At 36.9% G+C, this 16,911-nt stretch overlaps 2 protein-coding genes across 3 annotated transcripts in view; one reads left to right on the top strand and one right to left on the bottom strand.

Moving 5' to 3' along the window:
• The first annotated feature begins 1,992 nt into the window (after positions 1-1,992).
• Positions 1,993-9,092, top strand: LOC149078609 (replication protein A 14 kDa subunit-like). Its single transcript, XM_089240738.1, has 4 exons — positions 1,993-2,695; positions 5,341-5,415; positions 6,422-6,533; positions 8,971-9,092. Exons 1-4 carry the CDS (start codon positions 2,597-2,599, stop codon positions 9,036-9,038), a joined length of 354 nt encoding a protein of 117 aa, XP_089096864.1. The 5' UTR covers positions 1,993-2,596; the 3' UTR covers positions 9,039-9,092.
• The window catches only part of mio (GATOR complex protein mio), a 41,125-nt gene continuing 33,246 nt past the window's right edge, over positions 9,033-16,911 (bottom strand). For both annotated transcript variants that reach the window (XM_089240729.1, XM_089240730.1), the window contains 5 exons: positions 15,695-15,875; positions 12,970-13,150; positions 11,887-12,007; positions 9,414-9,504; positions 9,033-9,279 (listed from right to left, as the gene is read on the bottom strand). In XM_089240729.1, the coding sequence (XP_089096855.1) occupies positions 9,189-9,279; positions 9,414-9,504; positions 11,887-12,007; positions 12,970-13,150; positions 15,695-15,875 (665 nt within the window). In that variant the 3' untranslated portion in view covers positions 9,033-9,188. The remainder of the gene's footprint in view (positions 9,280-9,413; positions 9,505-11,886; positions 12,008-12,969; positions 13,151-15,694; positions 15,876-16,911) is intronic.

Genomic DNA, 16,911 nt, shown 5'->3' with positions numbered 1-16,911 from the left:
CGGTTTGACCCATGCCTTAAGATCGCAATGCCCCCCCCCCGGAAAATACACTATATTCTCTGCTCAAGGAAGAGGGTTAACAATTGTTATGGGAGAAACGTTAAAGTCACTATGGAGGGGGCCCCAAAGACCCCAGCATTCAACGCCATTTTTAGCATCATATTTATCAGTTACCAGGTGCCAGATCAGAGGGAAAGGTTTAAATTTCACCTTTTAACCTCTCCTTCAACATTACAAGAGGGTACCAAAATGTGTACTTGCGCCAGATGACCACATTAGCTGATTGCAACCAGCTAGTTGCAGCCCAGCCACCCCTGTCATAAATAGAAGTTACAGATTATATAGAACTTTCACCCAATCCCATTGTTTATATTTGCACAATTTCCATGCAAACAATTTGCAAATTGTTTCCTAAAGTGGGCATTATCCCCCCCCCCCCCCGGGAAATTTTTCAATGGTTCGGGGGGGGGGCAACAGAATCTATGTGTATATCAAAGAATGCTATGAATATAACATAGTATAATGGATTGACTTAAATTTGGGAGGATGATGAGAACAAAAAAAATTCTTAAGCGAGGGAAAACAAAGAGTTTTGTGTGGGCAGTTCTTCCTATACCTTTGTGCTGCCCTATCAAGTAGTTTTTCTGCCAAAGGTCCTGGTCTAGGGGCCCTGCTGCAGGATGTGGGGGGGCATAAAAGAAACGTGAAACGTTTGAGGCAAAAAAAAAATATGGTGGGGGAAAGCGTGTAACCTCAGTAGGACCCCATAACAGACAAGACCCTACCTAGCCTAAAGTATTAAGAGCCCTGGGGCAAATGATTTTTGTGAGCCAGGCCCCCCCCCCCTCTTCTCCTAAGCGCCACGAGAGGGTTAGCCCATGTGTGAAGACGGCACTAGCTCGAAGATGCCTACCTACCACTCATACTCTTCGAAATCATCATACAGAATTTCATTATCTCAATGCCCCTAACCCTATGCGCTTGAGGTTGTGCCCGAGTGGGTCTTTAGATGAGGTATCCACTCTAAGGGTAGGTCCTTACAGACAGAGATAGACTTTAAGGTCTTGGTTGGAGGGGGGCATGATGATGTTAATATGTATATAGTATATGCTAGAATAAATGTGTAATTAACCGGTAATTGTCCATAATAGCAGGTAATTACCCATCGTCTGAAAATAAGCAATGATAAATATAGAAGAAATCATGTGAAAATGTCACTTAAATTCATAGGCCCTCCACTCCTGCAGCAGGGCTCGTAGGCTGGAGTCTTTAAGAACCCCAGGCCAGATCATGCGGGGCCCCTCCATAATGAATTTTTAGTGTTTCTCGCATACCAATTACCATTACCCCTTGAGCCGAGATTATGGTGTACTTTTTACATTTTACAATAAATAACCCCCCCCCCCCGCTGGAAGTCCTCAGACAGAAACAATGGGAGAAAATCCTGCATACTACATATATTAGCTCAACCATACACATCTTTGATGTTGGGGAGGGCAGTGCCATCTTAATGCGTAGCCCACCTGGGCACCTCAAGAGAAGGTGGAGGTAGCTCAGAAAAATGAGAAATATTTTCATTTTTAGGGATCGGAAAAATTGCTAGATAGCTTCCCCCCCCCCCCCCCCCCCCCCACCTAGGGGGCGTTAACGCCCACGTTGGGAATCATTGCTAAAGACCTTCAAGTCTATTTCTGCCTATGCCCTTTCCCTCCACAGAGTCCAAGAGGTCACTAAATTCTAGGGGGGGGGGGGCAGCACCAAAAAGTTTCTTTCCGCTCAGTTCTTGAATATTAATTTAACGTCTAAAAATCGGGACTTTTGATTTTATCTATGGGCAGTCAGAAAAACCGAACAGATTAGGTAACTGCTAATGCCATCTAAGATTAATAATAGAGAAAATAAAACTTTCTTCTAGTGTTATCCTTGAACACAAGATGGCAGTAAACTCGTCGAAGAAATATTTTTCGCGCCATGAAATCTTCGGTCAGAGCCGTACCACTTTAAGTTTAACTAGTTAGTCAAGACCGACAATATTTACATCAGTAATTTACGTCAATAGATTATTTTGTACATGTCGGTTCTATTCTTGACAACCATTGGAGCTTTTTCCTTCGATTGACTCTTTTAAGGGAGCGTTTGTTACATCGATATCGTGAGAAACATTCAAATACTTCCAGGCTGACCACAGGTGTTGACATAAATATCCAGACGGCTTTGACTAATACTGGAAAAATATCTCATAACAAGAATTTGCCGCCATCTACAGTTCAGAAATAGTACTACCTGACAGTTATTCATTTGCTTTTTCAATAATAGATCGCAGCATAAGTCCCTTTTATTTATGATTCGTTAATAAAGTTCTGAAGTTGTTGGATAGGTAGCAGTAAGAGCTACAGTCTCAAATTGTGATAAGCACAAAGCTGACCATATCAAGTTCAAGCATTTTATGGGGTAATTTCTAAAGTTGGTTTTGGCTGGAAACTTTTCAAGGACCTGGCAACCTTGACTTCAAGTCAACCAAAACAGATTTGGCGGCAATCTTTGTTTTTGTGAGTTGTATGAGCACCTGAAATTAGTATTATCATCATTATTAATAATGAGTGAAATATTTGAAGTGAGCCATCCCAGAGTCAACGGGTCCATGTTGAGTCAATATTCGGGGAAACCCGTTTGCTTGATTGGCGAAGTTTTGCAGGTCAGTTAATTTGTTTCTTATTGTTGAGTTTGTGTAAGTTATGTCTCCTCCCCTATTTTATAAGCTCTTTTGAATGTGATATCAGTTGGCCTACCCCAAAGTGCATTTTATTCAATACTAATAGAGGTCTCAGTTTTTGAATCACTTGCCATGAAAAAAGATTATTATGATTTAGGCTTATACTGTCATGTATAAAATCACATAAATTTGTCATTCCCTCCCCACGAAGGTATTGGCGGGGGGATTTCTGGGATCTACAGGTGTATGTACGGTGGGGGGGGGGTGTTGCTTATAAAATGGGCTATAGCCTAGCATGGTAAATCTAAAGGAGTGGGTCAAGAAAATTAATAGGATGGAAGAAGGGCGGCAATAGCTGTATAGCCCACGAGTGGTGAAATCATAAATCCACCTTTGCCTAGACAGTTTGGGAGACTCGGTCTGTGAGTGAACCATGGCGTGTTCCCCAGATACTTTGGAAGCCTGAGCTGGCGGACAGCTTGAGGTTGGGAGTTCTAACCACTGGTGTTCTATGTCAATCGGGTGTCCGCACTAAGCACAATGTAGATATGGTTGTTCCGGGGAAGGGGGGGGGGAAGCCCATTACGACCAGGTCAATTTCTAAGTGAGTGACCTAGAGAGCTTGCAAACATGTGAGTGACCAAAAGAGTGGGTCTGCATCAGCAAAAAAGTTGGGAAACGCTGCTCTAGATTACTCTTGATCGCTCAATCTCCTAGAGAGCAAGGTACCCAAAAGTGACCCTGCAGAACAAAAGACAAAGTCAGTGAGCGATCAAAGAGAATAATCTAGAGCAGTGTTTCCCAACGGTTTTTGCTGTAGCATACCCGCTTTTTGGGAAGGTCAATACACCCCAAACCCCTGTGTGGCGGAGATCAATTTTAATACAGCCTTACCATAAAATCCAAAATGTATTATTTTTTTCGAAGTGCATATCATTAAAGTTCAATAAAAAAATTACAATTTTACAGCATTATCATCACTAATCATTGGCATCCCAAGAGGGGTAGAGCTTGGGCAATTTTGCCCATTTCCACAGCACTAAATGAATCCTTTTTTAATGGTAAATGAAAATGATCCAAGGAAGGCCTTAAAAGGTACCCACAGACCTCCGGGGGGGGGGGGGGGAAAGCGGACCACAGGTTAAAAACCACTGATCTAGAGTGTGCTCAAGCTTGTGTGTGACCAAAAGAGAGAGGTACCAGGTCAATGAGAGAGCAAATGGACCAGGTTGGTTATTAAACTAGATCTAGGGTGGCCAACGGCTGGCCCATGGGCCGCATGCAACAGGTAAGGTGATTTTGTGCTGCAAGTTAAATTATTGTGCAGTGAATTGATTTTCTTCTCATTATTTAAGCCATTATTTTCAACAGCAGACCTTAATGAATTCCTTCCAACACATTTTCACCATAGTGGGCACCCTACTTCCCCAAAGCAGAATATACCGGAACAGTCATTGCTGCTACAGAACAATCTGGAAGAATTTTAAGGAAAGTGTAGAAAACACTATTATAGTGATTTCTATTGAAGAACATTTTTCGAATTAGTCGAGAACTTGTTGCAGAACATTCTGTTTTGTGGGTGGGCACATCTGTTTACAATGTGTTCTGTAGGTTTCAGAAAAATGTTCACTCTTCAAAGGGTTAAGAGACTACTACTACTACTTAACCATACATGCACCTCATACACATTCCTCTACAGAATTTTTAACGAATTGGTACATGCTGGGATGTGCGTGTCCTTGTTGTGAAGCTTTTCTGTGTAATACTTGTTGTGTATAGTGCTACCATCTATTTTTCGAACTATGAGTGAAGATCTTACCATTGTAGGTCTGTTGCTCTCTGTGGTGAGACTAACAGGTAGATCGGCTTGCATTTGCACTGAAGTTGGAAACCACAGAAAACCAACTTCAGCTGACCATGCCTGTGGCAATGGTGGGGTTTGAACCCAGGTCCTTATGATGTGAGTCCGCCATTATGACCACTCGACCACCACAGCGGCGTGGTTAAAAGACTATTTACATTCATTATTTCTAGTGACTCTAGTAATTAGCCATGTTCTCACATTGCCTTTTTGGACACATGTACCGCTATGAAAGTGTACATGGTCATGTGTTTTCCCCTTATTCTTTCCAACACCTCTTTGGGCAAGATGTCTTTTTGTGGCCTCAGTGTCTGTAGCTGATTGCATTTGGTTCTTTGCTCACAGTGACAAAACTTTCAGAAGCAGATCCCAATTGAGGATGATATCTAGAAACTTCAACAGACTAGGCTACACAGACCCAATGATGGGCTTCAAAATACCTAGCTATGGTGCTGTATGGGATGGTCGGGTTAATTTTATGTGGTTCCACAACCCAGACACGATATTTTGTGTTGAAAACAAAGAAGCACTCAACTCTTAATTTCGATATGGCAGGTTGGTGACGTTCCCCTTAGAAGCAGAGTAACACTTTCTTACACCAAAATACCTATTCCAAGAAGGTAACTCAAGTAATAAGAATCTGCAAACCTGGTTCTGTGTAATGCCATAACATGGCTACAGTAGAATGAGTGAATTCGGTAAACATGATTATATAGACATGATATTAGTTTAAATAAGAGATAATTCTATTTCTTTAATATTTCAGGTTGAGCCTAATGGACGGTCATTCAAACTGAAAACATGCGACAATCAAGTTATCAATGTTGTAATGCTAGAACCAGTAAGTTCCATTTCTATGACTTTGTTTATTGCTGCTATAATCAAGAGTGCCCTTTGAAAAATCACTTAAATGCTCATTCGAGTTATGTTGTTACTGCTTATTAGAACTTGCAAAGTCTACAAAGTTTTTTGCAGTCAAAAATAATCTCTCTTGACGTTGTCACGCAGATTTTAACTCGTAAACAAGTTGTTTGTTGAAGGGGAAAATGGACAGGCCAGGGGTGGAGTAACGTCCAATAATTTACATGTCAGATTTAAAATAATACATGCCGAAGTCAGTATTTTTGCACTAGCATTGGGAATGTCATTGCCATGATTCTTGGCAAAATGCTTGAATCAGGGGGGGGGGGTCTTCAACCTGTGGCCTGCGTGCCAAATGTAGCCCTCCGATCATAGGAAAATAGCTACTCAACATTTAAAAAAAAAAGATTAAATTACAAAAGAAAATCAAAGAGTGCTGGTGACTAAAACTATGTACCACTGTATTTAGAAATATGAGATATTTTCTAGATTCAAATTTGATACATTAAAAGGGCCATTTCAACAAATTCAGAGGATCAGGAGCCAAAACACATTTTCAGACCTGTTATTTTGTATTTCAAGAGTTAAACTTTAACATCCAAGAGGTATAAATAATCTCAGAATTTACAAAAATGCTGGAAAGAAAAAACCTTAATCTGCAAAATAATTATAAAATTATTTTAAAATATAATTTCGTAATTGATCTTCATTGGCTCACACACAAAAATAATGGTCGGATTCTATTTTACAAACCTTATAGAATCATGAGTTGGCTTTAGTTGGGGACGATGAGATGAAAAGTTTTCTGAAGTAGTCGGCGATGGAACAAGAAGTTTGAGAAACTCTGATATTGCAATTAATATAGAAGACCATCTTCTAGTGTTTGGGAGAAAATGTTATTTTTAAATGTTTACTAGAGAAGTTAAAGATGACTTTTGGACGTGAATGCAAAAAGAATTAATGCTTATTATCTTTTTTAAATTCAGGTGCAAGATCTGCTTGAAGGAGTTGTTGAAGTTCTGGGCATAGCCTCACAAAACAAAACTATCCAGTGCCAGTATCACATCATGTTTCCCAAAGAGAGTACAGAAAATTTCGGTAGGTTACCATTTTGTGTTTGCAATTTAAAAAAAAAAAAAACTCTTGCTTGAATGGTGTGATCAGATGTATCTGAAGCATAATTATTTTCCTCAAGACTGCATCATAAAAAAGATGAGTCTGAAAAATAGTCTGTTATCGGAATAAATTTGTAACTTTCATCAAATGTAAGGTTATATTTGCAGACATTATTGTCTAACAATTTTTATCAAGACAAAGTAAATGTTTAGAAATTCTGGACACAAAGAGCATCATTCCCTAAAGAATTATAATGATGCCTTAGCTGCAGTTGAATTTTATTTCCGAATCACATCAGCCAGCTGATGAAACCTTCATAATTGTGATGATTTGCACGAAAAGTCATCTCACAACATGGCTATGTTAAGTCGGCATGTTTATTAGCTGAATCTATATTCATAAGCCAAGGCATCATTGTACACTTTGACTGCTGGTCTGATGCTAGTCCACAAAAAATTTCAACCCCATTTATGTAGCGATAAATATAATCTTAGATTCATTCTCAAATATTATTTCGTCTCTACATTGGTTTTTATTCTCAGTTTTTTAAGGTGCCTACCTTCTCTATCACAAACATTTTATTGTCATTACTTAGGGATAAATAGTTAATGTTTGTGATATTATTTTATGAGTTGTAAATGCGTAACTGCTAGTATATAGTCCATATCCTACCATCACTATCTTAATCCCTTCAGTGGTATGGTCAGAAATCTTTCTTGAAGGATCAAACCAAATCACATTTCTTAAAGGATTAAGAAAAAGGGTCCCAGAAAAAAGTCTTTCAAATAACGAATTGATTTCATTCAGCTGGAGGAAGGTTTTTGGTTAAGTACCTGTAGAAAGTCTATTGCAAAAGCAGTGCCACATGTACATAAATAATTTAATTGCATTTTTAATTGGGTTGCTGTATTTTTGAAATATATGACATCCATATTTATCATGGGCATATTTTTTTTCTCAGCCATCTCGTTGGGCATTTTGCCTGTTGTGGCCTTGTATTTGTATCATGAAAACTATGAAGGTCTAATGAGGATAGCATCCACAAAGTACGAAACAATTGTCAAGACATCTCCTTTGTAGGGAAAAAAATTATCTTGTCCACAGAATTCATAATGCGCGAAAAAAAAAAAAATTGAAGAAATCTTTCTCCTGATTTCTTACAATTTTTTTCTTGTGTGATGAAAAACGCCTGGTTTGTTATTTTGCTAAAGTGATATCCAGGATAAGGTCATTTAAATCAGCTTGATTTTTTGCTGAATTCATTTTCCTTTGTATTAACTTCAATGATGGTCAAGTAGAAGTAGCCCCTAGTATGGTTTGCATGTTAATTCAGAATGTGTAACTGCACTAAGTACTGTATTTGCAATGGGGTACTGATAAAAAAAAGTTTAGAACAGAAATTAGTTTTTGCATGAAGCCTTGAATTCTTTCATAATTACTGACTGGAAAATAATGGATGTTGTACCAACATAACCACTTTAGTTTTTTGTATTAAAATCCAAAGTTTCAGATTTGGTTCAGAAAAAACGAACAGAGAATAAAAATGTGTAAACCATTAAGCAACATCATGCAAGTCTGAAAAACAAAACAAATGCATCCACCAATTGTGTAAGAAACAATCAGGTGAACAGTGTTTTTCATTTATTTGATGCCTGAATGACCCTTTGGTTGTATATCACATGGATCAAGAAGCCTACACCATATTTGATACCGAAGTGTCACCAGGTATTTACATGAAGTTAATTTGGTCTTAATGACCATTCATGTTACATAAACACATTTTGGTGCCTTATAGTATATTCATTAATGATAAATTAAATTTGAGAGATTAACCAGCCATCTGACTTAACTGCTGTGGTAGTCGAGTGGTCATAGTGACAGACTCGCATCGCGAGGTCCAAACCAAACTGGTGGTCAGCTGAAGTTGGTTCCCAAGTTTGGCTTACATTTGCTGAAATATAGATAGCACTGAAAAATCAGACAACACTAGGTAGTAAATTACACATGGCGATAGATCTGAGTTGTGCTTGGTTTGAAAGAAAAGTCATCTGACGTCGATGGTATGTAAGGTTGTGATGATTTTTGGTCCAGTTAAAAACATGAAGCCAGTTTCAATGTATTCACACAAAATTTTATCAGGAATATATATTTTATTAGCTTCAAACTTATAAAAACAGAAATTAATCGGCCAGGTGACTAGTTATAAATGTTTATTAAAACAAATCTTGTTAATCATTAGGTGGAAAGAAATATGCAGTCAATTTTTTTCATACCCGATAATATCTGCAAATCATTAAATGTATTTCTTTTATCCATTAGATTTGATGATGAACTGACATAGTTTAATTGCACACTGAAATATCTTATGTATATAATTTCTCTCAGTAATATAATCCTCCATGAATATTTCTTTTGACAGACATGACTTTGTACAATGAAGCAGCGAATCTTATGGCTCAGTATACAGATCACTACGTGATATCATGAACAAAAAAGAAAATTTTATTCTCTTGTAAATTTTATACAGTTGCATTTGGCGGAAAAATAAAAATTATTGCTTTTTCTTTATATAACTTTTTTTTTTTTTTTGCATTTTCACAAGTTTGATCACAGATAATATAAAAGATTTTGCATCACCTATTCACCATTGTTAGATTTCACTTTGGCGATCGGGTCTAGAGAATAACACTTGCAAGTGCAGCCAGTGACAGGACATTCGATGTGTTCCCTGAAAAAAAAAGTAATATTAAGTGCTTTATCTCCTAACATAGAACAATCAACAAACAAGTAAAAATCATTTGCCCTGTACGAATTTTTTTTAAGCTTTCAATGCCTATTGAAAAGAATATTTTTTGCACTCACTCAAACCAAGATAAAATATGTACAGCGTGACCTCCATGACGACACGTTTGACACCAAGTAAACCAATTCGAAAAATTTGTCAGTTTTTTCTCTGTAAGGCATGAAAAAAATTGTCAAAATATGAAATTTGATTTGCTTACAAACCATAACTAATACAGGGCTTGACAAATCGCAAAAAGATCTAGGCGCACAAACATTTTTACCATTCATAGCTACGTTGATGTAAATTATAAATAAATTTGTTCAGCCCTTGAAATTCGGTAAGGGCATGATAGCCCAGGTCAATAAAATACTCACCTAAGCTACCAAAGGATGTTTAGAGGTGTAGCGAGTTTGATACCTGGTGTAATAAGCTACTCGATACAAAAATTTGGTGGAACTATTAATATTGAATTCACAATAACTTAATTTTAATAGAAATATTTATGAAACCAGACAGTCTGGAAATTAGGTCCGGTCTTTTATTTAGGAATGAGCAAATCTGTATTTAGAAATAGGTGAGGTGCTACTTCCAACACCTATGGAAGGTTCTCAGAATTGACCTTGCCTTGCCAGTGCAGACCTGCCAACTCTCCGGATTTAGGTGGAAGACTCCAGATTTTTCATCCTGCTCTCCGGATTTGTTAAAATTTCTCTGGATTTTTGCAGAAAATTGCAGGTTTTACGCGAGCTTTCAAGTCGTCATTAGGGAAAACCCATAGAGGATTGCCATTTCCATCGAGCAGCCATAAAACAAAGTGTTGGTGACTGCATTTAAACAACTGGCAAAGACGTGACTTGGTTTACGTAGTGTTTATCGGCAATCATTTATCAGGGGCATGACCTTGATTGCCGAAATTCCTGTATAATCGTTATTGTATTCCATTAACAGCTGTGCAATAAACACAAGTTTTTCCGTCGGCAGCTTTGTATTTTGAAGTTTTTTAAATTATTTTCCCTGATTAAATGTCTTCAGAAATAAAATATAAAGCTTTTAAGAGTTCACATACCCAAGACTATTAATCACTGATAGCATCCACGAAAGGAAACACTTATGTTTTATGAACAGTATGTAGATGTGATTTCTCCATTCTGCATGGAAGGACTGACATGAAATTATATTCTGCTCAAGAGCAATGCAGAACCTGCCTTGGGGGAAGGAGAAATAGAACTTTTTTTTAATTGATTAAAAAAATTTCTTTTGTGAATTTGTTTTCGATAGAGTCTGTGAGTGTCGAGAATCACTGGGCACCCCTAATACTTCTGTTGCACACAGCAGTTATAAACGAGATGTCTTCTAATAAAGCAAATGTTGACAGTTTGAGCTATCTTCTAAATTCACTGTTACCTCCCACACGAACACCGAGGGACAACTGTATTTATATGGAAATGCACAGTTTAGTTTCCTGTTTCCTCCCCCTTTTTTTTTTTATATTTGTCTTCAAAGAAGAGCTGAAGGCTGTCAAATCCTGAGGATTCGATTTCTCATTACCCAAAACCCACAGATTTAAGGACATTTCGAAAAAAATTGTTATATTGAGGATTTTTATTTGTTGAATAAGGTTGACCTCTATTTTCATCAGAATTTCAGAAAAAAAAACTAAATTGAGAAATTTAATCTGAGTTTTTTTTAATCCGGGTCAACTGTATTTGTTTGGTCAATTCTTGACAAGATCCCCTCACCTAGAATGCTGACAGGAAGTGAGTTATGTTGTCAGTGTTATACATGTTCTGGGTCATACTTCTGCTGCCATCTACTAAACCACACATGCACCTCGTTCATATTCCTCTGTGGAATTTCTAACAAATTGGTACATGTCAGAATGTGCATGCCCGTGTTGTGAATCTAATGTAAAGTTGCTTCTGTGTAATGTGTACTGCTGCTATTTGCCATCAATTTTTCTAACTATGAGTGAAGGGTAACGATCGAAGATTTTACCATTTTAGGCCTGTTACTCTGTGGAAAAAAACTTTTTTTATTGATAATATCAGCTCGAAGTCGGGAACCACCAAAAACCAATTTCAGCCAACCACCGCTGCATGCTACCATCAGCCTTCCCTATTTCAAAGGAAAAAATTACAAATCACTGAATTTCCTGTTAGGTATCATGTTGAAGATCCATCTGCTCACTGCAGCGAGACTTTTCTTGAAATGGGAGGGAGACCGGCTCACATTTACACCTCTGAGTTGGAAAACTGCATCACTTGATTGCTGATTCCTAAAGATGCTCGTCACCAATGCAAGTAAAATGCCAGGTCTACTCACTCATCCACAACAGTGAGACAGCCTAAAATCTTCCTATCACAGTATAAGCAATAATAGTAAAAGCTTAAATGTGTTTTGCTTGATAACGCTGCACGGTTCTAGCTAGAAAAATCCGACCTATCAGCTTGTAAAACCACATGCCTGTAATTATTGAAGTGGGCGGTTTAAAAAAATTCAAAATTGTTACCATAAAAAATTTGAGGTAATTATTGTGTCAAGTATTATTACCAGGTTCTCTTCTTTCTTTTTCTTGAGCAGATTTCCAGTACATGCCGGCTGGTGTTCCCATTCGACTTAGGCACAGTGAGCAACGTGGCAGAGGCTTCCTGCAGCTTGGGCAACAGGTCACCTGCCCCCCAAAAAATTAAACATTTTATTTATAAATATCAACTATTTTTATATATGTTATGATAAATGTGACAAGTCTGGTTATTATGCATAATCACCAATCATTTTGGTAAGTTTGATAAATTTCTCTAAATTTTTAATTATTTTTACTGGTGATTATGAATAGTATCCAGGTCGTTGGTAAACATGAGAAATCATACTATATATTATACATAATAATTCTTAAAAGTATTGCATCATTATATCAGGGTACAATTGTAAAATTTTTTATCACTACATCGAGGTCCAACTATATCCATCACACTTACTAGACTGATTTGGAATTTTTTTCATATTTATCAATTCACTAATTACACTAAGGCAGCGGTTCTCAACTTTTTTTGACTCGCTGAGCCTTTTTCAGTATGTAATTTCTATGGCGGAGCCCTTTTTTTTTGTATATAATTTTTATATCGGACCCCTGTATATCTCTTTTTTTTATTTACCTATCAAATTCACTGATTTATCTTATTTTCCTAGAGTCGCCGTGGAGCCCTTGGGGCTCAGTTGAGAACTGCTGCACTAAGGTATTAAGCATATAATCACAGATATAACGACGATAAATTCCAAGTATTTATCAAATTTACCAATGACGCTTGGGTATCATATATTTACCAGTAAAAGTGATAAATTGATCAAACTTAACACGCGATTGGTAAGTACCCATAATTACCAGTTACTATGTATCATAACTGATTTATTACGTTTACCATAACATTTACACGGATTTAAACCATGTCTATTTCACATCAATTCATAAAATATGCATAAATATTTAAATATCTTAGCAAAAAATTACAGAATAACATAACTGCCAACCCTGAAGAATGAAAATTAGGGAATTTTTTTGCACAGATACGTATTCAACAAAATAAAACTGTCAGTTAGTTAAAAAGTTGGAGTGTGATGGTACGTAAATCATACCTTAGTTTTTAAAGGTGATGCGGCTGCAAGCTGCGGGAATCGGCTACTATTCGCAGGCGCAAGAGAGTGCTGGAGATAGCTGGAAACAGACTTCCCACAAAATGTACAACTAACAAAAACCTGTTGGCGTGGCCTCTTTTCAGGTGCAATTGACTTGTACCACAAAACATCGAATGAAGCTCTACGGAAGAAGAAAAAAAAAAGCAATTTCTGAATTTTGACACGTTTCAAATACACATTTTAAGGAAATATTACCAGTAAATCAATTCTAAAAACCTTAGCAAAGCTGTAATATGAATGTTATAGATTTGATTATCTTATCTTATTCTTACTCACTGACCTAGCTAGCTAGTATGTGGTGAAATACAAGTCGGAACTATGGTTACTAGACATCATTTGTTGTCACTACCTACTAATTAATAGTACATGCACCTTGTACACATTCCTCTGTGGAATTTCTTTCACTGCAGAAAATAAAAATGTCAATGCCAATCGTATATCATTCTTAATGGGTGTTTCTTTGTTTCCTCTCTATAACACATATTTAGTGTTATCAGATTCGGAAACTGAGAAATTAAAGCACCTGCGCATGCACTCTTTGTGACTTCATTTTTCTCACTTTTCACCACAGATGGTGCCACTATACTGACTGAAAAAAACCACCACCACAATACAGAGCTACACTTAGGGGTGTGAGGTCACACTGGGCTCCGTGCTTTGTGAGGGTCTGCACTCTCAGCAAATTATTGGAAGCTTTCACCAATAATTTCTTACATTAATTCTGAATTTTCATCAATTCTGGAATCATTTCTTCTGTTAATTCTGAATTTGTTCATTTATACTGGAATTTTCATTAGTTTCGGGAATTGTTTCATAACTGCATCAATCATAAGATCATTTTTGCATCAATATTTCTCAGCTTTCCCGTGTATTCTGAAATTGAAATGATGAATCTTTTCCCCCCCCCCGATTCCCCTCCCTTACAAAACATATAAAATCAGGGGGGGGAAGAAGACAAATAATTTTGGGCCCCAAAATTGTCGAGACCCACAGCGCCCCGCGTCTGGTAAGGGCGGTCCTGCCACAATAGTTTTCCCTAACTGAAACAGAACTGCTAACAAAAGCAAAGAAGATCAAATAACGATCTGTTTTCCTCTGCTAAAAATGAATTGTACTATGGGACTTTGGCTGGCGATTGGTCAAAGCTTATAAAAATTTGTTACGGGAAAAACACTCATGTCAATGAAGAGATATATGTTTCAGAGTGAAAAAAAAATTCCAAAGAAAATAATGCTGGAAAACTAAAAAGGAGGACAAAAAGGTGAATTTTCTAAGAGGACACTTGAAATGATATAAAAAAGGACATCTGGTAACAATAAAAATATTTACACCCTTTGAACAATCACCGTCAAAATCAACAGAGAACTAGAACTTAAGTTGCCTCCAGACAGGACAGATGCTGTTCTAGCCAAGGTCCCGAAAGCGCCATTGTGGTAGTAAGAAAAAAAAACAGTTATTGAGGAAGAAAACCCACTCAAAAATCTGGAAAATACCATTGTTCGCTTAGCTAATGCCATAGGTTTCCTTGGTGCAGGTCTCAACAGCATTACACCATTATGAAGGAAGTGTCTACGTGGCTGGAAATTCCGACCAACCAATTTACACATTTTGCAAAATGTTCTCTAACCAAATCCCATTATCATAGTCCAGCTATGCACCCAGGAGAGCCCAGGCATCAAGATAACTGTGAGATTACCTATTCCATTTAAAAATAAACCAATGGATAGAACACAATGTTGAAAACCTGCAAATTTTTGTTAAACAGTAGTCTTAGCATTCCATCCAGTCTTAGTATTCTTTCTAGTCTTTTGTACTTTGCCTTCTATGATGCCAGATTCATCAAGACATACTCTGTTGAAAAGCACCTTGATACATATTTAAAGGCGGTTGTTTTGGTTGGTAAAACAATGGCTATTCTTCGTTAGTTAACTATAGTGGCACTATCTGCTGAAATGTATATGTACAGTAGATCTCATTTATAACATTCCTTCTTGAACATTTTCCCTTATTAGTAAGACTTATTTTTGTGGACCCATCTTTCACTAATACTCTTCAAGATTTCTTGTTTGAAACATTTTCCCACTTGCAATGTTTTTGCATGATGATTTTTGGAAAACGTTATAAGCAGGATTCACTGTAAGTAATGTTTTAAAGCATTGGCGCACGTAAAGGGGCACCCCCCCCCTCAAGCAGAGATTATAGTGTTATTTTTCCTGAAAAAAAGTAACACACCCCCTGAGGTATTGAGGAAACATTGTCTGACAACATCTGTTTTTGCAAACAATACGAGTTATAAACAAAGTGTATCCCTTAAAAATTCAATTTATGAGCAAATATTCCACTACTGGCAATGAAACATTAAGAAAAGCCTCATTCATCTCACATACACTTGAATACTCTGAGTAAGTCTCAGAGCCAGCAAACAACTTTCAATAGTCATAAAATATTTACTACTCCTACTCAATTTTTATGCATTTTAATATAGGATAATCTGGCATGAATTAATGGAATCATGAATTATTTCATATGATTAATTCTAGTAATAGGATTTTCGTGATACAAGCTACTTTCCGAAATGAATCGATCTCATAATTTGAGCTACCACTGTATGAATTCAAATTTGAATACTTTTAAATTGGCATAACATTTTACTTAGATTAATTACCTTTGCTTCCAAAGTCTCCACCTGTCAAGAAGTTCTTTGTAAGCATCAACCCATTTTTGCACTTGAGCATTTTCAGAAATATGACTAGGTAATGTATGGAGAGCAATAAGGCTCGCGGTTTGTACATCAGCTGAATGATCCACATAGTTTTGAATTAGTGATATTCCATCATTAGTTAAACCTGTTGCAAGAAAGATTTGTTAGATTCTGATTGGTGAACAAAACAAATGTGAAACATACTTTTCATGTTAGTGCTCAGTCAATAAAAGTTGGAGAAACCGAAAAAACAGAAATTAGGAAGGAATAACTTTCACAAGAATGTTTTTTATCACTATTGAACCAGTTATGAACAATGAAAATTCAGTTATTACAGTGAACCGCTGTGCAGTGCATTGTGCAGGACTCTCGGCCTGAGGATCCAGGTTCAAACCCTGTTGACAGCACAGTGTTGGTCAGCTAAAGTTGGTTTTCCAGCTTTGAGTGTGTGTGTGTGTATATATATAAGCCAGTCTCCCATTTGAAAAAGTCTCTCCGCAGAGAGTAGGCAGGCCTATAACACGATACTGACAAAACATGAAAATTCAAGCACTTTTACTTCAGAAAATGGAAGTCAGATGGCAACATGAACTCGAAACAAGCACAACCCGACAACATAAATACATTAGGGCCAAGCATACACTCAGAACACATTCCAGCTTGTGCCAATTCATTAGAAATTCTATCGAGGAATGTGCATGTTCTGTTAGTAGTAATTATTACAGTGGAACCCTGAGAACTCAACACCTAAGGGATTGAAAAACATAGACTTAAGTGAATATGAAGTTACCAAGACTTTATTTCATTTCATCTTGAACAATTTTTAAAGATTGTCAATGTTAAGCCTTCAATTTTAAAAAATTGAAGGCTTAATTTATAATTCCCCTTGCCGCATTTTACTGGTAAACTGTTGATCCTAGAGGCATAACTTCCAATTACAAAAAGTATTCAAAAATTATGTAGAATTCACAGAGATACTTCATTCATGTTACAAAGAGTTACATAGTTATTAAAGTATAAAAATTAACTATATATGTGGACACCCTGTACTCAATTAGAAATTTGTTGACTGTGAGGCCAATAAAAAAAATTGACATGTCCAATTGCAATATTCACCGAGATAATTAAATTCAAAAATAGAGGAAAGTTCGGAAACAACAACATATACTATAAGACAATGC

This window comes from Pholcus phalangioides, unplaced genomic scaffold, assembly GCF_987345545.1.
Source record: "Pholcus phalangioides strain wild (caught in Gottingen) unplaced genomic scaffold, Ppha-v1.0 ptg000013l_1, whole genome shotgun sequence".
NCBI lineage: Eukaryota > Metazoa > Arthropoda > Arachnida > Araneae > Pholcidae > Pholcus > Pholcus phalangioides.
This window is presented reverse-complemented; position numbering and strand designations above follow the sequence as displayed.